General features: G+C 55.1%; 1 protein-coding gene across 5 annotated transcripts; it reads right to left on the reverse strand.

The window, feature by feature from the left end:
* Positions 1 to 2,355: 2,355 nt before the first annotated feature.
* On the reverse strand, positions 2,356 to 27,344 carry GPR156 (G protein-coupled receptor 156). Of its 5 annotated transcripts, none has more exons than XM_042788663.1 (11): positions 27,267 to 27,344; positions 18,103 to 18,240; positions 17,839 to 17,981; positions 14,974 to 15,093; positions 12,463 to 12,507; positions 11,480 to 11,590; positions 10,306 to 10,431; positions 9,751 to 9,846; positions 6,729 to 6,965; positions 4,718 to 4,876; positions 2,356 to 4,111 (listed from the first exon to the last, which is right to left on the reverse strand). In XM_042788663.1, the coding sequence occupies exons 3-11, from the start codon at positions 17,941 to 17,943 to the stop codon at positions 2,933 to 2,935; spliced, it is 2,178 nt and encodes a 725-aa protein (XP_042644597.1). In that variant the 5' UTR covers positions 17,944 to 17,981; positions 18,103 to 18,240; positions 27,267 to 27,344; the 3' UTR covers positions 2,356 to 2,932. The 5 variants fall into 5 exon arrangements, with proteins under 5 accessions (XP_042644597.1, XP_042644594.1, XP_042644595.1 ...); XM_042788660.1 differs by having other exon boundaries at positions 12,463 to 12,598; XM_042788661.1 differs by having other exon boundaries at positions 12,463 to 12,598; positions 14,974 to 15,110.
* Between the last annotated feature and the right edge of the window lie 282 nt (positions 27,345 to 27,626).

Here is a 27,626-nt window from a genome sequence, read left to right on the forward strand (position 1 = left end):
GGAGGAGACCTACATCCACCTCGCTACAACCTCCTTTCAGGTAGTTGTAGAGAGTGATAAGGTCTCACCTGAGCCTCCTTTTCTCCCGACTAAACAACCCCCCACTTCCCTCAGCCACTCCTCATAAGACTTGTGCTCTTGACCCTTCATCAGCTTCGTTGCTCTTCTTTGGGCACGCTCCAGTATCTCAGTGTCTCTGTTTAGGGGCCCAAATCTAAACACAGTATTGGAGGTGTGGCCTCACCAGTGCTGAGTGCAGGGGGACAATCACTTCCCAAGTCCTGCTGGCCACATTATTTCTGAAACAAACCGTTGGCCTTAGTAGGTGCTTCCACATGACGTGCAGTTTTCAGTTCATGGCTGCTGGTCACCAGACAGAAAAGCAATTGCCCCAAATTCCAGCGATGAGTTTCCAAACAAACCAGAAGTTCAAAGTCCTCTGGAGATCTTTTCTGCATTCGCTAGTGGATTTTAAGTTAATTTTTAGATCAGCTTCTTCCAGGTGGCTTCATGGTTGATCATTTCCTATGACCGTGCTGCAGTATTTCCTAGCCCCAAAGCAAAGTGCTACTCTAAGCATGAAGGGCGGTGGGGAGAAGTCAGCCGCAGTTTGGACAAGTGGCTTTGCCCCATGTTGAACAGGATCCCCAGAGCGTCCCAGCCACCTCCCTGTCCCACCCATTGTCCCAGCGTTGGGATGCCGTGGGATGCTCTTGCTTGGGGCCCCTGAGGTTTGCCAGCACACGCGACGTGGCAGCAGCAGCCCCTGCTGCGAGCGCTGCAAAACTGCAGGCGGCTTTTCCCCAGCCCCCGGGGCCGGGAGGCGGCGGGCACCGAGCCCCCCCCGACCCCCCCCCCCCCCCAGGAGGCTCCCCGGGAGAGGCCAGCCAGGGACCCCCGCCCGGGGCTGCCCAGCCCAGCCCGGGGGGCTCCCCACCAGCATCCCAGCTGGAGCGCATCCCAGCATTGCACGCCGCCAAGCCGGACGCGCTCGGGCCCGTGGAATAGATGATGGTTATAAATAAAGACACCGGCTGCCCGGATGGTTATAAATAAAGACACGCTCACGGGGTGCTCCTGCTCCCCCGGGACCGGGCGGTACGGCGCTTTCCGGCTCTACACAACCCGCCTGCGGATTCGGCGTGGCACAGGGTGGATTCAAATGATAAAACCTGCTTTTTGAGGGTGCCCGAAAAAGTGCAGAGGGGCACGCAGCGACATGCTTTTCTAACACCCCCACCCCCCTGCTCCTACCCACCTCTGGCTTGTTCAGCATCCCTCCAGGCCAGCGAGAGCTGCTGGGACTGCAGGAGACCTTCCACACTTGCACTCTGTCTGGGCTTCTCCGTCTGTGGACCCCACTGCAGATTTGCCCCACAGCGGTAGGAGACACCCAGTCAATGCATTTCACTCAGGCCAGAGCCTAACATAACAGGCAGCTCTGAGCTGCAAGTGCTCGGGCAGATCTGAAAGAAAAAAACAACAACAAAAAAACCAAACCAAACCAAACCAAACCAAACCAAACCAAAACAACAACAAAAAACAAAACAAAACAAAACAAAAAACCAAAACAAAACAAAAAACCAACCAACCAAACAAACAAAAAAAAAAAACAAAAACCAAAGCACAACAACAAAAAAATGAAGGAAACTGGTTTCTGTTAGTTAAAGGTGACAAAAGGAAAACTGGGCTCGCCATCTGGGGTGTTTTCATTTTAGGAATGAAGAGGGGCTATGAGGATATTGTTAGGACACAGCAGTGAAGGATTTTACCATCATAAAGGATAACCAAGAGGGTAGTGCTAACGAATATCATTCAAAACCGGGTTTGGGATTCCTGTCACACGCCCTTTTAACAAAGTCTTTCTCCAGAGGGGTTTTTTATGCCCTAAGCATCAGGTCTCAACATCCCAAACTTCTGTGGAGGCAACAATACACTGAAATGCCTTCACAAATATCCCAACAAAAGCAGGCACACTGTATTTACTGTTCTTGATATTTCCAAGATAGAAATTAAACAGAACATATTAATTTAAACAAGACCTTATTCCAGACTACATCATTCATAAAAGACATACAGAAGGGCACAAGTCCCAGAAAAACAAGGTGAAAAAAAAAAAAAAAAAAAAAGAAAAACCTTTTCAGGTCCTCTCTTACAGCTGCTAGCTTGTCTTTCCCTTCAGCTCTGACCTGAGTCTCATCTACAACCACACAAATGAACTACACAAAACACAAAGACACCTCCAGGGATGGCACCTTTGGACTTCCATTTTTTCAATCAGACATTACCAAAAAACACCACCCCCCCCAAACTGTCCCACCCACGCCCCACTCCACGGCCCCTGCTTTGCCAGGGAGCAGCATCCCAGGCGAGCAGGAACCTGCAACTGCTCACAGCGTCCGGCTGTCTCCAGTCTCCAGCTGGGTGGGCTGCTGGTGGGAGGCTCGGCATCAGCAGCCTCGGGGGAAGGCTGTCTGGCTGTCTGTCTGTCTGCTGCGTGCAAGAAGCCATGCTTGTTTCCGAGATGCTGTGCTGCTCGCTGGTGTCAATGACCCAGCACTTGCAGGGGGACCTCCCTGAGATGATGATGTTTGGGCTCTCACGGGCCACTCAGCCCCAGTCTTTCCGCTGCTGACACCGGGACAGACAAGATGTGGTACCCGCAGGGTGCAGGCAGCTGCCTGGAGCCGCCGAGAGAAAACCACTGCCACCCTCCCCGAGTGCTCCCAACCGCCTCTCAGCCAAACACAGTCACTGCTGGCCAGGCTGGGGCTGAAACAGCAACCCAAAGCAGGGCAAGGTTTATTGCCGACCCCCAGATGCCAGAGAGAGATGCATCCCTCGGAGGGACGCGTGGCTTTAGCATCACTGAAAGCACGCGGTGTTTTGGGGACGGTAGGGCACTGTGCCTTTGGAGCAGGGGTGCCCTCAGTCACACGAAGGTGGGTTTCAGGTCGTCTTTGAAATTCACCACGGGCTGGGGCCCGCCGTGGTGCTCTGTCCGGTGACCCGTGCAGCCGCTGGGCTCTGTGTCCGTGTCTGTGCTGCTGCTGCCCAGGGAGCCGTGCGGGCTCTGGAAGCAGACCTCACAGCAGGGCCGGTGGCAGCCGTGAAACATCTCCTCAGAGCTGCTGCTGCTGCTGGAGTCAGAGTCCGGGTAATAGTAGAGTGAGCGCAGGGAGGGCTCGGCGGGCCCCCTCGGGGCACCTGCCCGCCGCTGGCGCTGCTCCCGTGGGATGCACGGCGAGGCGCCCTGGGACCCTGGCCATCCCTCTGGCTGGAGGCAGACCTCGCCGGGGATGGCCGGAGGGGATGGTGCTGGTGGGTGAATGACTCCTCCACCAGCCATCTCCCCTTCCCTCCCCAGGGAGATATGTGCTGACTCCCCACGGCCCCAGCCGCCGGCCTCCTTCACCCTGCGGCTGGCACGAGGGGACACGTGTCCGGGGAAGCGGGTGGAGGTGGGGGGCAGCGGGATCCTCCGCCGCCGCCTCGCCGAGTAGGGGCTGAGGGGCTTGCGGATGCCTGGGTAGCCCTCCTGGCCCCACCACGTTCCTCCCTGCTCGCCTGGGGGACCCTGGCTGTCACGCAGGGGTCCCCCAGATAAAGCCAGGCTGTAGGTTTTGCCATCCCAGCTCAGCTCTTGCAAGATTTCCCGCAGCTTCTCGCTGCTCACATAGCTGACTTTGGGGGACGACTCCCAGGCCACACCGGCTGAGATGTCCTGGCCCGGCAGCTGCTCCGGAGGCTGCCCCTGCCCCGCAGGCGTTCCACACTCCCGCACGTCTTTCAGGCCACGTTCGATGCCAGCCCCTGTGTCCAAAAGCAGCACCGGAGAGCAAACAGGCTCGTGGCTCCCATGTTTCCCGACGTCCTGAGCATCGCTGCAAAGAGGCGGTGTACCCAGCAAGCGGGGAGGCTGCCATCCATCCTGCTCCGGATCTGGGGGGCAGCGGTCTCCCAGCGCATCCCCGCACTGCCCCGAGCTCGGGGTGCAGGGAGCTGCTGGCGGCACACGGGGGTCGCAGCCGCTCTCCGCAGACATCAGCCTCATCAGCTTCTCCTTGGCGCTGCTCACTTGCTCCTGCAGGCTTTCGATCACAGCGTTTTTCTGCGTCAGACAAATACGCCTGTCAAGCAGGGGGTGGGTGGAGGGCATGTAAACGCCGCCAATTTGGAAGCAGATGCTGCCAGAAAATGAATTTCCCCCCCCTCTCTGAGTGGAGAGGTGCTCTGAGGCAGCACAGCAGCAGCATGTGTGACCTCAGCCTCCCCTGGAGCCCCCCCCGAGCCGCCCCAGATGCAGGTGCGGGAAGGAGGGCACTGGGGCAGGCAGCTCTTTGAGCCGGGGTGTTCCCACCCATGCATTGCAGGTGAGGGAGCAGGGGACCGGGAGCTCTCCCGAGATGGAGCATCTTCCCTCTAAATTAACCATGTTAGACTGGGCTATGGGAATCAGCCTCTCCCAACATTCTCCCTACGTGGTTTTTTTTTTTTTTTTAAACCCTCCAAATTATGCCTGAATTTTGGCACTTTGTGGTGCAGAGTGATGTGACAAAACAAAGCAGCTCTCCCCCTCAGGAGGGAAGAGGCTGGAGGGGGAGCACCAGTGCAGACCAGGGCGTAAAGAAGGGCTTCCCACCCTGCAAAGCCTTCAGCCCACGAAAAGGAAGGGGAGAAGCCGGTGCGGTTGAGTGGGGCCAGCAGAGCCCCATACCTCGGTGAGCAGCCGCTTCATGGAGTTTTTCTCCCCTATCAGCTGGTAGAGCTGCTCCTCGCTGTACACCGAGCGGCAGCTCCTGTTCGGGCTGGTGAAATATTTTGCCATGTGGCTCACGGTTTGGCTTTCTTCTTCAAAGGCTTTCCACTGCTTGAGCTGGGGAGGAGAAGAGGGCGTTATCCACGCGACACTCACAGCCCCTGCCGACCGACCGTGGTGGGAGGCAGGCGCAGCTCGAGCGAGCGCGAAGGAGACAAAGGGATGGAGAGGGGGAGACAAAGGCAGGGTGTGACGGCTAGGCGAGGGGCTGCAGTGTCACTTGGAGCCTCCCACCCATCTGAGCCCTACCCTGTCCCTGCCTCCAGCTTTTAACGCAGAGAGGGCCAGTGCCTGCCTGTGCTGCAACCTCTGAGCATGCTGTGAAAGCCCCCTCCCCTCCTCCTTCTTTGCTCCCCCCTCCCTGACTCCGTGACAGACAAAGACAGTGTCACGCACGCCTCCTTATCCCCAAATCACTGATGACAAGCTGAAAACCAGCAACGCTTAGCATCCGGTTTCTCATCTAGCGTGGAAGCCTTCCGCAGCCCAGCTCCAGCTGCTTATCGATCTCGGATGAGCAATAGAAGAGCAAGCCCATTAGGAAAAACAAGTTGATGAATTAAAAGATCCAAGTTAAATAAAACGATCAAGGCCCCCAGGCTGCTGCAGAAAAATGGTACAGGCAGAGTGCAAGTACAGCTCATCACCTCTCCCGCCCTCACTCCGAGAGCCCTTGCGCTCAGCAGAGCATCGCCAGCAGGCTTGCTGCTTGTCAGAGGAGGTTTGGATCCTGCTCCCAAGGGCTGCTCATCTAGTGGGTTAGGATTCTGCAGTTACGCTGCATCAATTGAGGTAGGAGCTCAGTTGACCTCTGGAAATCATCTAGTCCAACCCACCCTGCTCAAGCAAGATCAGCTGGAGCAGGCTGCCCAGGACTGTGTCCATCCGGGGTCTTGAATATCTCCAAGGATGGAGATTCCACCACCTCTCTGGGCAACCTGCTCCAGCGCTTTACAACTTTCACAGAAAAAAATCTGCTTTTTCTGATGTTTAAATAGAACTTCCTGTGTTTCAGTTTGTGCCCATTGTCCCCTGGACACCCCTGAGAAGAGCCTGGCTGCCCCTTCCCTACTCCACCCCCATTAGTATTTATACACATTGGTGAGATCCCCCGAGTCCTCTCTTGCACAGATGTGCCCTTTCTTGAGCTTCACCTCTTCCTCCCTTTCTCACCTCATTTCCTTGAGCCCAAACATCCCTACAAACATTAAACTGAGTAAACAACTGTTTCCTCTCCCTGTAACAATGGGAGCATTTTTCCCACTAACATCACGGCCCGGCACACCAGGCTGCTCCTGGAAGAAGACACAGGAAGCAGAAGATCCTTGCCTGGCCACAAAAGGCTTCCTTCAAACATCTCCACATCCTCCTTCTCCTCACTTGTGGCAAAGCCCAGATTCCTTCTCCAAAAACGCAGAGGAGGACAGCCTCCCCTGGGGACCAGCAGCAGCCAGGAAGCCTCTGAGCCTGGCGAGGCCGTCTGGAAGGACAAAGCGCGGCTCCATCCCTGCCACGGGCAGAAACCCTCGGTGGGAGTGGGTGCGCGGGGGTGTGCAGAGAGGACAACTGCACAAAGGACTGATCCCACCACCCGCGCGGAGGAGGAGGAGGGCAGCAGCTGCTTCGCCTCCACACGTGCCCCTCCAGCGTGGCTGCCACCCGTGGCACGCTCTTGCAGGAGGGTTTCTGAGCAGCATCTCTGCAACGTGCCTGCACTCCTCGGAGTCTCAGGGGACTTGCGTGGGGAAGCAGAGCCACCGCGGGCTTGGAGGATGAGCTGCGCAGGTGAGCCCGAACATTTGGGGAAAGAAGCAGGAAAAGAAGTGCTTTGGCCCACACAGCTGCTGTTGTTAAACTCCGAAAACGCGCCCATTTCCAGCCAGGTGGCGGGGCAGAGGTGGCAGCGTACCTGTGGGACAAAGATGAAGCAGTTGATCGTGGTTGTACACACAAAGATGCCTCCAGAGGTAAAACCAAACAGTAAGTTGTGCCAAGTGCGGAAGAAACGGTGAACTAAGCAGACAGTGCCGGCAGCCAGGAAGACAAGGTTGACCCCGACAATGAGCGTCAAGGACTGGTTGACTGGCGGGGAGCTGATGTTGTCGGTCAGACCGGCCAAGTAGGTCCCGTACAGCAGCAGGATACTCTGGAAGCAGAAAAAAGAGGTTTCCAGAGTGTGGAAAATTACAGCCTGATGGTGTCAACCCCCACCTCATACCGAGCCCGGTGAGCTCAGATACACTCAGCACAATCCTAATTAATGCTCTTTGATCTATAATGCAGACCTTCGGCACGCGGTGGTGACGCCGCAGCAAACGCCTGGCACGCTGCTGCAGGTCAGAAGCGGAGCTGGGGAGGGAGGGCAGGAGCAAAGGAGCTGGCAGGCACTTGGGGGTCCCAACTGAGGGGGGTGAGGAGCTGAGGGTCAGCTAGGCAGGCAATGCCAGAGAGCAGGAGATGGCCGGGAGAGGCAAGACGCGAAAACCTCCTCTTGGGCAGCCTGGAGCAGGAGCAGCAAAGGTGGACAGACAAGAGATGGGGGTCCCTGTGGGGATGCAGAGGTGGGGTGCCATCAAGGAGCAATGACATACCTCTGAAGGAGCAGGAAGGAGATTCAAAAGGACATTCAGAAGGAAAATGCGAGGCAGAAGAAGCAGAGGGAAGAGGATGTACTTGGTGCCTCTTTAAATAGAAATCCAGGAAACTACTGGGTGCAATTCTCCCTTCCCTTCGCCGTTCCCCGCCTGGCTCTAGCAGTGGTGAAAGGAGCTATTGAAGTGCTCTGTACACAGAGACCCTCCCTCCCCAGGAGCAGGTTGGTTGTTTCAGAGCAGGTTTCCTCCCTGTGCTGCCCTTCAAGTTTCCCATGCGTGCATTTTTCCAGTGTTCTCAGGATTAAACCACCCAGCAGGCTCAATCCCTCCTTCCCCAAGGCACACTGGCAGGAAACACTGAGTATTTTTTGCCTGCCTCTGTAGTGCACGGCATGGTGTGCCTTCAGGATCATTTGAAAATACCAGCTGACAAAATCCCTGCTCCTGCAAGGACCCCGAATACAGGGGACATGACTCCTACACGAGTCCTGTGCTACCCAGTAAGTGCAAACGTCAGCCTCGTAGTAAGAGACATGAAATGGTTATTTGGGCATCAAGAAGCGCTTTGTGACCTGTGGTGCAGATGTTCTGCAGACCCTTCTGGACCCCTCTGCGCTGTGGCTGCTTGATGACTACGATGGCCACTGCCAGGGTTAGGGTCTGGACGGCAAGAAAGGTTCACATTCATGGTCTTTGGTGAGACTCCCGACTTCAGAGCACCATCAGTTCTCAAGGCGGGGGTTGTAATAGTGAGACCGGCCTCGCTGGGAACTAGGCTGATGCCTGACCCTGCTCTGTATGATCTGCACTGGATCATAACCATGTTCACCCTGGAGCACCTCCAAATACATGGCCCAAACGCAAGCCAACTCCTAATCCCTGAGCAAGAAGAAAAAAAAACAGCACCAAAGTCCCATTCAAAATTCATACAGTCTATCTGGGACACAGACAGCAGCACTTCCATCTAGTAAACTAGGACTTTGTTTGTTTGTTTGTTTGTTTGTTTTAATCTTGAGCAGAGGACTTTGGTCCTAATTCCAGGCATGTCCTCGGCAAATCATTACTGTTCATTGCTCTGTGCCAGTAAAAGCAGGATAATACACTGAGCGGCTTCACAAAGGGCTGAGCACATTAATGCCGTGGAAGATAAGAAATGCTACGTACATGCAGAGATAGAGCTTACTCTCACGTTAGTGTAAATCCAGATTAAGTCCAGAGAAACCACTAAAGACATAACTCCATGACCGCCCATGTAGGTAGATAGGATTATGGTCAGGTTCAACACAATACTAATGAAAAGTACCTGGGACTGGTAATGGGGATGTTTTATTCCAAAAAGCAGTTTGTAGGAACTGTGGGCAAAAGCACTACCTGTCTAAACTCTGATGCAAGCTGCAGACAAAATCAGAGCTGGAGACACAGCACTGGAAGCCCAGGGAATGCCTGCAATCCCTAGCATCAAAGGACTTTTAAGGACAGGCCAGACTAATGTCTTTAAAGTGAAGTGCTGGGGGGAGAAGGACTTGGCTGTGTCGTGAGGTCTCTCTCTGCTCTATTTCCTACAACTCTGGGTAGATGGTCAATGAGTATTATATCACAGTGAGTCAGAAATGAACTGCCTGTACTGCATGAGGAGATGAAGCCATTCCCAAAGAAAGGCTGTGATCTCACAAGCTTCATCAACATCAGCTTTCTGAAATGTGTCCAGCCTCTGCCAACCCAGAGACACATGAGACCACAGATAATTACAGCGATAATTATACCTACATAGTTACATCAGTATAACTAACTCTTCTGGAATAAGAACGGCCACGTGCAAAGCTACAACCAGTGAAAGTGTACCTCAGTGGTATAATTAAGCTGATACACATCCTGCAGAGGTAGGCACCAAGCACTTGTCATCAGCACCTCCTTGATTTGGAGTCAGAGGACTCAGGGGCTGAGCCACATAGTGCATCACTGAGGTGGATGGTCATCTGAGGCTTTATGGAAAAAGTGTGCTTTAGAAAACAGTAAGACACAAGTTTTAAGAGGGGAGATAGATGAGGCGGGGCGGGGGGAGTTGCAAGGAGAGAACTAGAGAGGCAGTATATGCATGGTTATGTAAAAGAGATGGCGAGGCGAGGAAAAAGTGGCTAACGGGGCTTTTACAAGGGAACGTCAAGATGGGAAGGAAGGGATTTGGGAGGGCTTTCAAGATGAAAAGGAGTAGCCAGAATCTGCAATAGGCATGTAGCTTGGGAGGACAGCAAAGCTACGAATGCTGCTAAACAGTTCAGGTTGTGAGACTTGGAGGACGTGAAATACAATGCAAGAATCAATAAAGAGGTTACGTACCTTAAACCCTAAAATGAGAACAAGCCAGAGATCGGAATAAAGAGATGCGCAGGACTGCACCCGGCTCACTGAGCAGGTCATGCCTTTCTCTGTCGCCTAGGAGGCAAGGGGAAGGCAGAAGTGAAGGCTGCTGCCCTGGCCTGGGAGCAGGCACACACCGATGGGGTACACATCTAAGCAGGGCTCCTCTGTAAATTCCCCAAAGAAAAGGCCAAAGCTGGTGCTGCCAAAGGCAGAGGGTTAAAGCGAGGAAGATTTTGGCACTCTGCTGCTAACAGGGCTGGTTAAACCTTTCTCTAAAGCATATGCAGATGCCATGGCCCTCTCCTGTGTCACCCAGGTGACCTGCACAGACCTGGAAATTTTGCAGTGGACCCTCTGTAGTAGACGAGACATAAACCCAACCCAGAGAGCCCAGAAAGCTTTCTAGCTTCTTTTTATTTCTATTTTTTTTTTAAGCGGCGCCTCCAAACGCCTGACCACCCACCAACTTTGTCCACAGAGATCAGACAGAACACGGCGCAACCCTCCACCACCCCTTTCTCATCCCTTTACCCGCAGTGAGACGCTGAGGCTTCGGAAGCACTGGACTGGATCAGAAAATACCCATGTCAAGAGCAACATGGCATCTGCCAGCACCAACGCTGCCACCATGGCCAGCAACTGGAGGTCTTTGATAATCTGCAAACACAGAAGAAGTAAGTGTTACCATGGGGGGGGCCAAACGGACACCAGTAACTTCCATCTTCTGGGGTCTCCTTCTGGCTGTTTCTTCCAAGGGACATGTCCATCCTAAGACTTCCCCCAGAGTGGACTCCAGCAGCTCACCTACATCCAAGCTGGCCACAGGATCTCTGTCTGCAGCTCCCAAACTCTTGGGCACCTAATTAAGTTTGGGGCCAGGTATAAACCCTTCCCAACGGTGTGGCTAGCTGGTAAATGCTGTGACAGTAAGAGCTCTTCCAAAGCAAGAGTATCATCCCTTATGCCCGTATCACAAGAAGAGACAAAAAGGGTGGGGGAAAAAAAGCTGGTAGGATTATCATTTTGCAAGTTTAATACAGAACCCCGTGCCTCAGGAATGGGAGTCCTTGCTGGTACCCATTTCCCCTGCAAACCCTCTCGTCTCACCTTTCATCTGAGACCTACTTTTTTCACTGTTGGAAAGTGGCCACCGAAAGCTGCAAGTGCACTGTTACAGGTACAAATTTATACAGGCGGCTCCCATTTCCCTCCCAGCTGCTGTATTCCCTTCCTTCAGTGCTGCAGAGGAGTACCCCAGTGCTTCCTCCCTCCCTTGAAGAGGAGATAAGAAACATCTGGGGATGGCCCTACATCGGACACCCTTGGGGACACCTGGTTTATTTTCATCCTGCAAAAAAAACAATCAGCCCAGACCTGGACACAAACAGCAGTGTGTAGTGTAATGAAGGCACGTGGCTGATGTAAAATGAGAACAAGACCTCGCTCGGTGACGGGGCTGGGACTCCGCTGGGGAACAGGCAGCCTGGCAGGGCACCCGCTTGCCTGTAGAGCGGAAAAGCTCCTGCCTCATTGGGCAGGAATAAACAAGGAGCCCACGCTCAGCTAGGTGTGAAACTAGACCTACGATTGTGGCACCCACCCCTGTCACGTGCTGGTTTTATCTGCTATCCCGCACCGGTTTGGGACTTGCTGGTGTTCACCCCCCCTTGGGGAGTTGGCCCCCGCCCGGGGGCTGTGTACTCACCACCCGCTTGTCCGGCACCCGCTGGGTGAACACCTTGTAGAGCCGCCAGCTCTTCCCCAGGATGGGGCCAAACACCAGGGATGTCCCTACGCACAGCAAGCAGAGACGCACCTGCGGGGGGGTGGGGGGGGACGGGGACAGAGCCAGGGGCCTGAAAGGGCAGCCGTGGGGCTCGCAGGGACACCCCGCACCCTCCCACCCAGGGATGCAAGAAAGATGGGTGGGGATGTGTCTATGGCTTCTGGAGGGTCATATGGGATACTAGAAAGCTGACCATAGGGTGAAATAAATTAAAAGGTGCGAGTTCCACGGAAGGCATGCCTGCTGCCTGTCTTTTACCCCCCCGCCCTGAGAGGCTCCTGGAGGAGGAGCAGGGTCATGGAGGTTCCCAGCACCAATAAATCACTTGCTGACACCTCCATTAATTATCTGCAGCCCAGCAGCTGAGCAGGACAGCAGGGTGTGCTCCCTCCCACTCACCCACCCAGGTGCATTCCCAGTCCCGGGTCTGGCAGGGTGGCTGCCCCAGGTCAGGACACGGGGATTCATCGCACAGGTCAACATTTTGATGAAGATCTGCTTGGCAGCCAAAAAACTCGCCTGCAGCCTCACAGCACCTTCACCACGTCGGGCGGCAGCTGTGCAGAGGGACCCACCTCCCTTCAGGCTCCCCTCTCCCCGTTGCGCTTTTACAAGCCCAGCAGCCTGCCTGCCCGTGGGGCAGCTGCCATGGGCACTGCCCAATTCCCCTGGGGTCCTGCCTCGCGTCCCCCCCACCCCCCCACCCCGCCCCCAGCGCGGCTGCGGTTTGCACAAACAGCAAAAGCTGTTCAGCTGGAAGGCATCTGGTTGCATTTTCTGCGTGTGGAAACCACAGCCTGGCCGAATGCACCCAGCAGCGAGGTGGTGACAGCCTGCAGCTAAGATAGAGCGTGTACAAACATGCATGTACATGCACACATCCCAGCAAACCCGCCGCTCACCTGGATAAGCTTTTCCACCGAGTCTCCAGACGGCAGGCTCTGCTCCTGAATCCCAAAGAGGTAAGCACTAGTGTAAGTCAAGCCACTGCCCAGCAGGGTCACAATGTTCAGATTGGGGCTGGACATCTTCACAATCCTCCAGGAAACAAAGCAGGGAAGGCGGTGACAGTTACTGAGCATCATGACCTGGCAGCACGGGGGCAAGGCCCCCTTACAGATATGATGATGGCCACAAGGGATGCTGACACGCTGTCCCCCCTCCCAAGCCCCTGCTGTTCACAGCTCCTCCAAAAGCATTGTTCCATGCTGCATACTCCATCCTCTCCCCTGTGTTGCTGGAGTGCTTCACTATCCTTGAAGTACTTGTTTTGCCCTACCCCGACACTCCTGTGGGACAGCAAGATCCCTTCTCCCCCAAACAGATGGGTACCGGGTTTGCCCCATGGCACCTCTGCTCCCCGCAGGGATCTGCGGCACGGAGAAGCATCCCTGAGCCAGCATCTTTATAGACAACGCTGTGGAAAGCCATGGGCTTTTAGGAGCAAAGTCACCACAGCGGGGTCTCTCTGCTACCAGTGCCCGTGCCAGTCACGCAGAGCTGCGCAGCGCTGCCAGCACGCGCTGTGGCCACGCGCCCCCGCAGCGGGACGCAGCCAGGGGAAGCAATGCCCCACGGTCACGCGGGTGGCACACAGCACAGCGCCCAGCTCAGCCCCCCACGCTCAAGGCCAACTTCTTCATCCACTGTCCTCTGCTGTAAAGGGGCTGAAGTGGAAAACCTCACCAAAGCGGCCGGGGCGACCCTCCCCGGCAGTAAGCTTTGGGTACAGCAGCTACAAATGCCTCCAGGAACAGGCTCTTCCTGCTGCTCCTTCCCTTGAGGAGATACCTCCACCCTCGGCACAGTCTCAACTTCAGGAAGCTGCCAGCAACGTTCAGGTTACAGCTTCCCCTCTGTAATTTCACCCCATCACTCATAATTCTGTAACTGTATTCAGGGAGGGGAGAATCGACCCACCGATCTCTCCCGACCTGTCACCCTTCTCCAGCAAGCAAATCAAGCGAAAGCTGTAGCTCCTGCCACTGCACTCCCCACCCCGAAAAGCTCCGTCCCTTCAATCTGCTGCTAAGTCCTTGCATTTCTCTACCCTTGAGCTCCTTCCTGGCTTGCTGCCTCGCAGACACAAAGCCTGGGATTCAAACTGGCTCTCTCCTTCCCTGCCTTCCTTGCCATGCCTCAGCCCCCTGGGGAAAGATATTCATCAGCTCACCCTCTCAGCTGCATGCTGAAAAAGGTCTCCTTTGCCCTCCCAGGTTCAGTAGGCAGACCAATATTTTTTTGCTGCAGTGCAAATAAATAACGCACATTCATTACAGCTCGCTCTGAGAGTGTCTTCAGGGGCCTGAATAATTTGGTAATCAATTAAGGTGGCCAGCTCACTCAAGACCACTCTGCTTCAGTAAATCAAGTGCTTGAGACCAGGATGCAGGTCATGCCACTGCTGCACCGCAGCGGGCACGGGGCTCAAGATAAACCCTTATGAGCAGGACACCCCTGGCTGCACCACGGTTATAAGAAGCGTTAAGTTCCTTAATGCAACCAGAGCACTGAAACAGCAGCAGCCCAGGCTGCACACAGATGCATGTCTTGGTACAAAAAATGGAGCAAAAAAGGCTTTGCCAGATGAAGCTTGGGAGAGGGATGTATCTCGGTGGGGGACAAGCAGTTGAGACACGAAGGGACCAGTGAAACTGAGGAGAAGGTGGTGGCAAGGAGGCAGGTGAGACATCCAGAACTGCTGAGGAAGGCTAAGCGCTGCCTGAGAGTGCTTCAGCTACGAGGAATTGCTGAGCCTTCTGCTTGATTTGTGCTGCATTCGGGGGAGCAGGACTTTTTACAATCTTTGCGCAGACTGAACAGCACCAAGGAAAGCCTGCACTTCACCACCAGCTTCTCTCACCAATGGAGATCATGTTTTGCACCAACATGGACAACCACCAAGATCAAAAAACGTCAGCAGTATCTTCAAACCCCAAGTGGCCCAGCAGCAGGAAGGATACGTGCGCACTGTGGGGAGCATGATGGCTTTGCTCACAGAGCTATGCTGCTCAAAGCGATGCTCTCGAGACTGTGGAGTGGAGGAGGAGACCAGCTCTCTTTCTGCTCGCTCCTGTTGATGGTTTTATTGAACAGCACCTTCGGGATGAGACTACGTACTGCTGCCTGTGCCACGCCGGAGGGCATCCATGCTCTGTCTTGTCCACAACTCCCTGCCTTGGGGAAGAAGGAAGCAGTCCAAGCAGGACTGCCTCCACCAGTGATCAACACTGGGTGTGATGGAGAAAACTGCAATATCCCTGGCATTGCCCTTCCTTGCCCCGTGCTGCTCCTTCAGACTTGTACCCTCCTGACCCTTAGCAGGCCACCAGCTTAGAGCCTGGTCCTGAAGGAGCCCGATCCCACTGCTCCAGCTCAGGGGAACTCTCACGGCAGAAGAGGGAAGACCTTACCTGTTCTTCCTGAAGCGAATTGTGAAGACAAGAAAGAAGAGCGCTAGCAGGACTCCTCCAGTCAGGAACGTCCACACAACTCCCAGAAGAGCAGCAGAGAAGGATGGGGAGCTCTTCCCACTGCGGTCAGAAGATGTCTGCGGGAGGCAAAAGGGGTGAGGAGGAAGAGGACTTTGCTGGGGCTCCCAGCAAAGGAAGTCCCTACTCTGGCATGACTGCTCCCATGGGTGCTCCGGCTCAGCCAGAAACAGCATCTCCCAAACCCCTCCTCATGAGCAGACACCCCAGCACCAGACCAAGACCCTCAGGCAGGGCTGATGAGATGTGTGTAGACAGGACACGTACTCTGCCACTTGCTGAGTGCACAGGAGGAGAAGGCGGTCCAGGAGCCCTCTTCTTATGGCCAACTAGCCAAATAGGTAATGAAGCCATACAAGTGACTCATAAACCTCAGGCAGCCCTGGCTGTGGGAGAGGGAAAAATTGGCAATGGTTCCCCATTGGCCTCTGGAAAGAAACCTCTGGAGAAAGACCTCGTGGTATCCCAGTTTGCAGCACGCTTCTTTGGAAAGTTGGGTAGGGCATCCTTGGCTCCCACCCCCCACCTCTACGTGCAGCAGATAACCAACCAGCCGGCTGACATGACTGGGAGCCACCAACAGAGCTGCCAGTCGGTGCAGAAAACATAGAAAAGGTAGTGGGACAGCGTTTTTCAGATGCGTTATGCAGTGACACACTGAGCTGGGCTCCGCCTGCCTCCCAGCTGGCTGGAAACTAAGTTGGTCCTAGGCAGAGTAGACATCAGCTGAGAACTGGCTTTTGAGGGACACTCCCAAAGCAGGTATGATCTCCTTGCACACAAGCAAGCTTATGGTTTTAAATCTCCATTTAAAAATATTCCCTGCTCTCTCCCTATTAACATAGGATGGATAAAACGATCCTATGTGAAACAAGAAACCTGTTTCTGCTGTGGATCTACAATACTCTAGCATTTTTCATGGTGTGCATGTGTGAGTTCATTCACACATGCTATGTGTGCATGTTACTGACATCTTTTCCTTTTAAAGAAAGCATTACTTAACTGCTGGTGCATCCCCTTTAAGTGGAAAGTGGAGGATGGGAACTGAGCTGGGATTACACACCTTCTCACAATTGTCTCTCATGCTCAGTCCTTTCTCAGGTATTCCAGTTTCACCTGCATGCAATTTCTATAGCGGAAGACTATTTTCCCAACAGCTGCCACGGCCCCAAACTCCCAATTCTTTCTGCAAGGTCTGAGCCGTTTCTCTTTCCAGCCTTGCTAGAAATGAAACTGCAGGGAGAAGGCAGTTGTTTCGAACCAACGCCTCGTCTCCCTCTTCCTCAGCTGGGCTCCATCTCCTCTGGGCAAGCAAGAACAAAGCCCAGCTTGGAGAATTAAAACCAACACGTAATTCTTAATACAAAAACGTGGCACTGTCACGCAAGCACGGCTGATCCGCGGGCTCCAGGCAGGTCGCAAGCTGGTGCCACACTGGTGGCAGGGCTGCTGGCTAAGGCAAACCCCTGGCTGGGAGAGACAGCCAGCTGAGAGCCCGAGCTGCTGCTGCTGCTGCATTTAGGCTGGGATACAGCTGCAGGCACAGCTCAGCTCCACCGTGCAGCAGTGTGGAGGGATCCCTGGGGAGATATCCATCTCTTTCCTGCAAACTGCTCCCCACCTCCTCTCTTCCCTCTCCCCATCCCCTGGGGGATCTTTTGGCTCTCTGGGAAATGAAGACCACACCAGATGGTGGAGGTGGTCAGCCAGGTCAGTCCACCCCCTTACACCAGGGCTCACCGTGCAAAAACCCCCATCCTTTGGCGTCAATCAGGGCCATCTTCCCACCTGCCTGGAGCTCAGAGGGGCTGACAGGGCTGCTCAGGGCCAGTACGAGGCCATAACGCCATCCTATTTCTGTGTCCCACCTGGCTGAGCCCGAGGGTAACACATGACTTTTGCCAGTAAGGTGAGCAGGGCGAACTCAGCATCCTGGGGCTCCCACACTTCACTCCGAGCTGCATCCACCAGCAGTATCTTTCCACCTCTGGCTGCTTCTGAAAGCGTTACTGCACACTCTTCCCAGCAACTACCCAGGGATCAGAAACACCCCTGTGGTCTCCACCTTCCCTTTTCCAACACACATTCCCCCCCCCCATCCCGACTGTTGTTTCCCTGGATGTTGGTGCTACTTGAAGTTGATGGAGTGCTTTGTTTGCCACTGAGCAGAGTAAATCTTGGCCCTAGCAGGGAGAATATTAATTGTAAGGCAGCTGCCAGAGCCAGAGGAACCAAGCAGCTTACGGTCTTCTAATTAAAGGCTCGTGGTCGTGCAGGACGTGGTGGAGAGGCCAAGCCCCACTGGTCCATCCAGCAGCTTTAGGCAAAGCCAACTGCAACTAAGTGCACCCCAGTGTCACTTCTACTGCCTTAATGGTGGGGAGAGAGGTACCATTTATTGGAGATTATGACTTTTAATTAAATCCTGCTCTATTCATATTTGAAAAGCACTTTGATGTTCCAGGGGATGAGAAAGGTCAATGGCAGAGGAGGCCATCCCAGGCGACTCCTAAGCAGTTGTCATGCTGGCTGACACACAGGAGGGCTGCTTGACACAGTTTGGCTCTCATGGCTGCTTCCACACCTTCTGCCTAACTGCTGGGTGTCATCTAGGCAGGGCTCACCTTGAAGGTCATCCCAGGAGGTGACAGCGTGCAGCCTCCGGCTGGACTGGGATTGCTTGGCGGCTGCGCCTCTGTATCCCCCCTTCTCCATTCCTCCACCCAAATCCCCTCCTGCGGAGCAAACCTCATGCCCCAGGGTGCTCCCCCCCACCTCCGTACGTACCACTGTGACGGTGCAGAGCTCCTGCAGTGCCCGCTGCTGCTGCTCTTGGCTGCCAAAACTGGAGCTGCCATCGCAGAGCTCAGAGCAGTTGAATCGCGGCTCCATAGCACATCCTCAGCCGTCATCCAGCCGTACCTTCGCCCCTGCCAGGAGGACGCAGGTCAGCTTTCTCCAGGGAGAAGCCGCCTTTGGCATACACCGTACCTCCCCCCGCCGTCAGCAGGGTGCAGGGAAGGGGCCCAGCAGCCCCGGGGCCGAGCTTACCCAAACTGACGCGGTGCACATCCAGAGCCAGGACGGGGAGCGCTCAACCTCCCGGCGTGTCCTCTGCAGCCAGGCGAGTCAGCACGGGGTGCGGGCTCCCGCGGAGCACGGCGGCATCCCGAGCCCTCCTACGCCACCCTGCAAACCAACACACGCTGGGTCACGGCAGCCCCCGGCCCCTACGCCCCAGCTGCCGAGCCGAAATCAGGTGCCGGGCCGGTCTGAGCTGGAGCAGGGCACCCCAAGCTCTCCGCAGCTCTCCTCTGCCATTGCTTTTTCCTGCACCATTGCAATTGCAGGGTCAATCTCTGCAGGCCCCCTCCCCATGCCAGCAGCAGCTGCCTGTTTCCTGGCGCGTTCCTCTCTTCCAGCAAAGAACCAGCAAGTGAAGACAACAACAAACAGCAACAAGTGTTGCCATCACTTAATGGGACTAACTCCCAGGCCTGGGCGCACAGGGGAGGAAGGCACTTGAATTACACACGTACCAAAGTGTTTTGGCTGACTTGGCCAGAGCAGCAGCCGGGCTAGCAAAGAAGAGGGCTGTTTATTAAGGAGATGTAAAAGCCTGGCACCTCTGTGCTCCCCATCCCTCTGGCGCTCTGGCTGCCAGGTATTGTCCCCGCCTGCTCCCGCTCCCCTCGCACCACCTTTGCCTCTGTTCCCTCTTTCATTTCTCTTTTTGGTGGGGATTTTAATAGGCCTCATTACCATTTTAGACATGAGGTCATACTTATCCTCAAGCATCCTTACTCAATTACCATTGTCACCGGTTTTAATTAGCTTCCAGCGCACGACCGTAAGCAAGTCTCCCGTCGTTAGCAGTTGGGGAGGAAGCGCAATAGCTCACTCCCTATTTGCTCCTAACGACAGGTGGAAGGAAAAAAATTATCTATACTGTGCTCCTCAGCACTGCTCCCCAGCCGATCACCCCCCCACACGTGGCTGGTGCTCCATCCTTCCCTGCCGCTACTCCCGACACTCTGATGCCCTCTCTTCACAGGTAATTTTTTTGGAAAAACTCTTGTCATTACACGAGCAAAGAAAGTGTAAAATAAAACGAAGCGTAGTCACCAGGACCTGGTCTGAAACTCAAGGGGGATAACCAGGATTCTAACGCTGCTGTAAACTGATTTTCAGCTTTAGAGAAGTCGCAAGTCCCAGCACGAAAACATCAGGGTCAGCGGGCCACTTGTCCAAAATTAGCAGAACCACCTCTGAAGCAACAACCGCAACTCCCCCACTGGCAGAAGCCCTGACGTTCTGTGGGTCCAGACCGCCCAGGGCTGCCCCCAGTGGGAGACCAGCTTGCCACACCCGGCAAACACAACATCACCTATTAGCCAGACTTACGATTTTACGGTAGAAGGGCCGTGGAGAAGGGGAGACAGGCTCCAGGTGAACAGTTCAGGGGTAACACCGGTAAATGAGAACACGCGTGGAGGGGCTGTGTGCAGTGCCCAGGGATGGGGGGAGGAGAGGGGCACTGAACTTTTGCCACCAAGACGACCTGCAGGTGAGCGCTGCCCAGGTTCCCAAAAGGCTCAACTCCTCCCCATGCCCCCAGGTGTGTTTAAGGACAAGGGGTCTCCCTGTAACTCCCTGTAACCTCCTGCCATGTCAGAGGTGGGGGGGGACCACTTGCCAGGCGGACCACTACGAGCAGGCACGGCCCTCCCGTGGCTCACAAATGGAGATGTTTCCACAAGGAGCACCAGTTCAGCCTCCAGCACCCTGGAAGCCACCCCTTGGTGGAGGGCAAGAGCCCCTTAAGGTCTCCCCAGCCCCCACCCCCCTATTCTGCAAACAGCTCCCATGCAACATTGTTAGCAAGCCGAGGCCAATTAGTGCTCATTAGTATGCAACAAAGCAAGCACTGGTGTGGTCGTCGCCGAAGCGCATTTCCAGCCCAGTTCCTGCCTCTTGTGAGAGCTGGGGTGGAACGCTGCTCTGTGGCCTGGAGAGCATCCGAGGGGGACCAGTGCTGCGGGGGGGTCACTGCCCTTCAGGGCAAAGTTGGGCAGTGCCTGGGGAGACAGACAGCAACACGGGTAAGAACGCACATCCTTAAAATGTGACGGTATCTTGAGGGCAGAGATTTGTGAGGCTCGGGGGTTTTTTTTGAGGGCCAAAATGCCCAATAATTCTGGTGGATCACTTCAAGAGCAGAATCACAGAATGGCTTGGGTTGGGACTTTCAGAGATCATCTAGCTCAACCCCCTGCCATGGACTGTAACATCTTCCACTAGACCAGGTTGCTCAAAGCCCCGTCCAACCTGGCCTTGAACACTCCCAGGGATGGGGCAGCCACAGTTTCTCTGGGAAACCTGCTCCAGTGTCTCACCACCCTCGTTGTAAAAAATTTCTTCCTTGTATCTAATCTAAATCTACCCTCTTTCGGTTTAAAACTGTCGCCTCTTGTCCTGTCACTACAGGCCTTGGAAAAAAAGCCTTTCTCTGTCTTTCTATGCCCCCTATAAGTACTGAAAGGCCACAATAAGGTCTCCTCAGAGCTTCTCTTCTCTAGGCTGAACAACCACAACTCCCTCAACCTTTCTCTATAGGAGAGGTGCTCCATCCCTCTGATAATCTTCATGGTCTCCTTTGGACCTGCTCCAACAGGTCCATGTCCTTCTTAGGTTGGGGGCCCCAGAGCTGGACACAGCACTCCAGGTTGGGTCTCACGAGAATGGAGTAGAGGGGGAGACCCCCCTCCCTCGACCCGCTGGCCACACTGCTCTTGATGCAGCCCAGGGCACGTTTGGCTTTCTGGGCTGTGAGCGCACATTGCTGGCTCATGTCCAATTTTTCACCCACCAGTATCCCCAAGACTTTCTGCACTGGGCTTCTCTCAGTCCCTTCATTACCCAAGAGGAGTTAGTTCTCATTATCTGTGTTTGTCACTCCAGAAACGTTGGGCTCCTGTTTGGGTAATTTCCGAAGAAAATTCAGCTCCTAGAAAGAGGAAGGGAAAGGCTGAGGGCATTACGACCTCTTCATGTTCCTGTTAGCCTGAACACCGCAGAGGGAAAAGGGAAGCCAGAGAGTGATACCAACTTGTAAGTGGAATTTACTGTCATTCGATTTTCAAACAACAGATGTGAGGGAACACCATGAGAGCAGTTCCCGACAGCCCGCACACCGCGTGGAAGCAGTCACAGTTTCAGGTGAAGTAAAGCCTTTGCTCAGCCCGCCGGCTCTGCTTGCCTTGTTCTCCTCCCCTTGCCGCCCTTGGTTTCTGTGGTATTACATCCGCCGGCTGGCTGGGTCACAGTGGCCAGTATTTGGCCATGGCTGAGCATCAGTACGCACGCGGACATGATCCAACAAGCCTGAAGTTGATAGGAAACAAGGGACTGGACCACAAGAAAAATATTAGCACCGTCATCTTCTAATGTAAAAAGGAAGCACTGACTGTTAAAAACAATATTCTGATAAAAGCAATTTGCAGTCATCTCAATGGTTGATCCTCAAGGGCTGGAAAACCTGTTTCTTTAGATCCTTCAAGACCCAAGATAGCTTATCTACCAATGCTGAGCAACTGCAGACTAACACATAAATATCCCCCCAAAAAGATGCAGTTGATGACATCTAAATGCACATCTTGACTCTCTCAAATTTTCTTCTTCCCTTCAAAACCTTTCTTTTGAAAAAGACGAGCAAAAAAAAATGTAAAGCAGCTGAAAAATTGATGCAGCATGTATGGGCCCAGAGCAGGCAGAATGAACATTTTACCCCAACTGGCTCTGTTTGATGTAGCGTTGAAAGAGAGACTTCTTCCCAAAGAATAAGGCGATGTCACAGCTGAGTGAATCAAAAGGTGGAAAACTGAAGACATCAACCCGCAGACAACAGAGCAATTGAATTCAGAAATGTGCCAGTTTTCATGAGCCCTGCAACCCTGTCCGGTCATATCGGCCCCGACAGCGAAATGGTACATGTACACCTCTGCAAAGGAAGCAGAGCACATCTGGAGAAGCACATCTGCTGGGAAGAACCCCTGGGGAAGACGGCTGTGTGACCCGCTGCGAGCCGTGGCTTTGCTGCACGCCAGAGAGACAGAAGAACAACCCGGGGGGGAAGGAGCGATGCGCAGGGAGCAGAGCGGGTCCTGCTGCCTCGGGAGGGGAGCAGGAGGAGCTCAGCTCACCCACGGCCGGTCTGTGCTGCTACTACCACTGGTGACAGGAGGTGGAGCTCTGCCGGTGGGGACCAGCCCCAGCCGGGCAGGATGCTGGGCTGCACACTTAAGACGGCAAGTCGTCCAGATAACCGTTCCGGCAAGATGAACAAAACGAGATGGGGTTTTGCAATTCAGAAAACACTGACACTTCTGAGACAGGCTCTTGCTTTTCCCTTCTGCTCTTCTTGTCCAACAAGATGCCTTCTTGTTTGACCTGAGAAACCTGCAATATATCCAACCCCAAGGCGACCAAAAAAAAAAAAAAAATTAAAAAAAAAAAAAAAAAAAATCACAAGCTAGACTTACTGCAACGCCCCCCCCAACAGAGCTAGTCACAAAACATGAATTAAAACACACAGTGTATCTGAAGCTTATTTTTAATTTATATTTAAAACTTCAGCATCTAAGTTTTCAGACCTTCCCCTACAAGCACAAAAGGAAAAAGAAAACCAAGAAACTCTGCTCAGCACACAATCCTAAAATCTGTGTTACAAAGCCTCAACCCCTGGGAACTGCAAAGCCATCACTCTACTTCTCAGTGACCACACCATCCTCTTGCTTCATCCCGCTCTTGTCCCTGGGATTTCCAGAGGCACCCACCTCCAGGCCTCCCAGATAATCTGTCTTCATCCCTGACAGACACACAGCTAGCTCACTGCACAGCCACACATGGGTCGTGTCATAGGGCCCAAATCAGGTTATCTTCCCACCCAGGCAGTGTCCCAAGCTACACCCCTGCTCTGTGACCCACCCCCAGGTGAGGGGTGATAACTACCAGGAGCTGCAGGACCTTGCTACATGCAAAGGCAAGAGGTACAGGATAAACCGATTCTGCCTCCCAACACACCGGGAGCTCCACAGGTGACTCTGAAACCTGAAATTCTGCGTTGACTGAAGCTAGTTGTAATTCTGAAGCCTCCTGTCCGTTTCTGATAGCATCTCCCGCAATCACGAAGGCAATCACGCCCGAATGCCGGTCTTGCTGATCCCCCCAGTGCTACGTGTCTGTCTGCTGGAGGTCCCTCGGCTCGGGAGAACGGCACCAGGCTGGCATGTTTAGCTCTGTGTCCAGTCTTTTTAACTTTTTAACCTCAGGTTAAATACCCACCTAGCTCTTTTCGGTTCTGTGGTTTATGTTTTGAATTTAAAGAAACCTCCATGCAAAAAAAGGAGGTTTGCATGGAGGTTTCATGATTTTTTGAACCACCATGCGAACCTGCAACGAGGTAACTCACCCATCTCCCGCCAGGGAGCTGATAAGGCTTTTAACTCTCTAATTGCTATACAATGATAGGCGTGCAAGAAATAGAGACAGATTAGGTTGGAGATCCTCAAGGGAAAGAAAACTGGGAGCAAATACTGAGAGCTGGGTGGGGGGAGTTTGCTGCAGGTGAGACCAACACGACCAGAGCTGATAGGAGGGTGAACCGAATGCCTGGAGCTGCCCACTGAGCAATCCTGTGCCACGCAAAGACCTGAGCCCTCCCACGTGCCCAGCTGTAGCAGCGGCCGAGCAGCACGTGGATGAAATGAGTGTGAACCTCCAGGTTTCTGTCTCCCTGAAGGGGCTGGGAGCCCAAGGATTGGGACCCCCACCGTCTGTCGTGCTGAGCTCATCCCCACTTGCGCTGGGTGGCTTGGGAAGGCTCCCTGTGCAGTGCCCACCCCCCAGCTGGAAACAGCCAGAAACCCCTCGGAAAGCTCCTTCCTGCTGAATTTAAGTGACACCATCGGTACCCCCAGGTGGAAGCCCACCCTGCTGCAGCGAATGAGAGAGGTGGTGGGATCCGTGCTGCAAGACAGCAGCCTCACCATTCGGCGGGGCTAAGGTGAGTGCGGCTCCCCCACCAGAAACCAGGCCGGGGACATGCCCCGAGCACAGCTCTGAGAAGATGTGGTGCTGCTCCTCTGCCCTTTCCCACGCCCAACCCTCTGCCCCCCAGCTGGACATTACGGTGCGTAACACCCCAGTGGCCATGCTGCATGAACAGTGAAGCCAAGCAGAGGTTTTTCAGCACTTTGGGCAAAATCTTGGGGTTTCATATTCCATAATGACTTCATCCATCATTTCATTTATTAGTGGGAGATCGCACCCGCAGGTCCTGCTCTGCCTCCACAGGGCAACCTCCTCATTTGCCCCCCAAGCCCTGGGCCAAGGAGGGTCCCTGTCCCAAGCGCTGGGTGTGTAGCTGATGACCCAAAAGTGGGGCAGCAGGGGCTGCCTCTCCAGAAACACGTGGCCATTTCCCTGCTGAACTGCACCTTCATCACAAAAAGGCAGAAATGGCCGGGGCTGGTTGCAGGGCCAAACTGTGCAGCTACCATGTCCTGCGCCCACAAGAAACGCAGCTCCTGCCCGCCGTGCTGCCAGGCACACCCAAGGATAAGAAATGTTGGAGGCGTGCAAAATTCACTAAGCATCCGCTTCACGTTTTGCTATCCTTGCATCCCTGGTAGTTGCTGCGGGGCAAGCAGCGGGACCACATCTGCGGGGCTGGTCAATCCTGGATCCCTGCCAGGGATCGCTCCTGCATCCTTGCCCCAGGGAGGCTGGCACCTGGTCGCAGGACCAGGATGCTGCAGGACACCCCGTTGCAGCTGTGTGACACTCGCACTTGCCCGTCGGGATGCTGATTCAAGGCACTGTGACACTGTCCTGGTGCAGCATCGGCAGGTGTCAGTGCTCAGAGCCTGGGGTCCCTGCCCATCCGTGTTGCCTCCATATGGTCCTCTCCTGCTTTCATCTGTCCACAGACATGACATCTTTCAAAGAACTGCCTTTTCCCAGGCCTTTCCCATCAAATAACTGCTCCATTCCACTTTGTGCACGTGCCCCAGTGCGCTGCTCTGAGGCAGGGCTCAGCAGGGCTCAGCAACCTGGCAGCTCCAGCATCCCTCGCACCCACCAGCTCCCTCTGCTTTTGAGGCGTCTGCACCAACCTGACAAACTATAACATGTTAAACAGCCTTACAGGGAGGTGTAGCCTGCAATTTTTTCCCTCTTAACTGTACCATCTTCTGAGAGCTGCCATGAATAAAAGGTAGAAAAGCCTGATGATTTAGTATTTTGATTTACAAGAGAGATCTACCCTGTGGTTGAGATGTGTATGGCTTAATTAAAAAGCAGGGGCTCACCCCCACTGAAGCTGCTCACTGCTGAGCTATCAAACGCAGAGGAGGAAGAGGCCACAGAGGGAATATTTTCATAAAGTTACATTTCAGATGCAGCCTATGCCCTCAAGAGCTCTTCCTTTTCAAAGCTGGCAGAAAGCTACAGCTGCTCCTTCATGCAATCAGACACCGGCCCCTCACAGCGCCAGCACCGCCGTGTTTTCACAAGCAGGGCTAGGACTGCCAGGCTGCAAAGCCGGACAGCCGCAAGCATGGGGACAGCTGCTAACCCTAACAAGGTCAGCATCTTTTTTCTTTTAAATTTGGCAGGATTTTGGAAATCAAGTGACCTGTTGTGTCCCCAAAAGAGGAGGCAGAATGGAGCACTGCAGCTCTTTTGCCTTGCCCCTACTGACCGAGCAACAGGAAATATTTCCCCCTATGAGACAGATTTGACTCAAGGTTCTGAAAGCCAGATGCCCCACAGCTCATCTAGCTCACCTCCCGGGTACTGCAGGTTGCCAAACTGAACCCAGTGGTCGCCTGCTCAGACTTCTCGTCCCTTTGCTGGGGCAAAGCAACAACCCCACGAAGGGACAGGGCCACACCAAAGTTCCCACAAGGTCTGCCAGCCAGGGCTCCCTGCAAACGGCGGCAAGGCTTGCTGTGGGGTTGAGAGGTGCAGCTGCAGAACTGGAGGCGCGACCGAGTCCGGATGAAAAGCTCTACTGGTAAACTGTGCAGGAACAGGGGTCTGCAACAAGAGAGGCGTGCGCAATGCCCCGGCACCAGGCGGGCGAGGCGATGTGGCAGATACATCAAGGATGCAGAAGAAATGTCAGCTGCAACTCAACACTGACAGCTCCCGGTTACCAGGGATCTGGTTTCTTTGGCCTCCTCCCTGCCCCTCTCAGGCTGCAGAGCACCTGTGGGGCAGCGGAAAATCCAGGTCTGGGTGAGAGCTCCGTGAGCCGCCCTCCCCAAGATCTGCCCAAGCCCCGGGGTGCTGAGTGATGCTCAACTCGGGCAGCCGAGGAGAAGCAAATGCACCCAGTCCTGGAGTGCTTCGCGGGGGGCTCTCACCCCAAACAAGCAGAGGCAGGACTGCGGATCCAGCAGTGAAGGGGCACACAGGTCCTTCTCTCTGCCTCCCCCAAAGGGGCAGGTTGCACCGTGGGGTTGATTACGACCTTTTTTTTTTTTTTTTCCCCCAAAAAAATTAAACTGCAATACATGCAGTTTGCCCAGGTAGCAGCAGTTTTGTTAGAACAAACTAATCAGCGCTGCAACTTCACATCTTTGCATCCTGCAAGACGGCTCTTTTCTGTCGGAAAGTGCCGGCAGGCTCCTACTCCCGCTCCCCCAGCCTCCTTCCACGGCGCTGCTTGGAGCGGTTTGGGATGGTATTTTCTAGAGAGCTACCGAACACCGGCACAAATCCGCCACCATTTCGAGCTCAGGGGTGCGCGCCGGGCACCGCCGAGCCAGCAAACAACAAACGAGGAGCGCTCCGTCCCCAAAATGTGAGCCCAAACCCGGCCCGCCCGCCACCGCTGATCCCCTGCCGCGGCGTGGGAGCGTTCGCGGGTGCCGCCACGATTTCCCTCTAGCAACTGCCAGCCCAGCCCCACGGCCTCGCCGCTGTGTGTGTGTGGGGGGGGTGGGGGGCGTCTCTCGGGGCTGCACCCCGCTTACCGTAGGGAAGGGGCGCACGGCGAGCAAAACACTCCGAAGCAAAGAACACCGGGGCAGAAAGGCAACGCGGGAGGTAAAGCGGCGTCCCTCGCCCCAGCCGCCCCGCTCCGCTCCCGGCGCGGCAGCCCCATCCACCCCTCCCCCGGCTCTCCCCCGCGGAACCCCCGGACCCACCTGCGGGGACGGCACCCGGGCCCGGGGTGCGAACCTGCGGGGCCGGCTGCGAGCGGCTGGGTGCGCCCACAGCGGGCGGGGCGGGGCGGGGCGGGGCGGGGCGGGGCGGGGCGGGGCGGGGCGGGGCGGGGCGGGGCCGGGCGGGGCGGGGCGGGGCGGGGCGGGGCGGGGCGGGGCGGGGCAGCCCCCGCCGCCGGGGGACGCGGAGCTCCGCACCGGCTGCCGCCCCGCGGCGCCTCGGCCCGGCCCGGGAGGGCGGGAGGCGGGGAGGGGCCGGGGCGGCCCCGCTCCTCCCGTCCGGGCGGGCCGGCGGGATTCCAGCCCGACCCCTTCCCCCCCCCCCCCCACCCCTCCCTACTT

The sequence above is a fragment of the Tyto alba genome, unplaced genomic scaffold, assembly GCF_018691265.1.
Source record: "Tyto alba isolate M040663 unplaced genomic scaffold, T.alba_DEE_v4.0 Super-Scaffold_14, whole genome shotgun sequence".
Classification (NCBI taxonomy): Eukaryota; Metazoa; Chordata; class Aves; order Strigiformes; family Tytonidae; genus Tyto; species Tyto alba.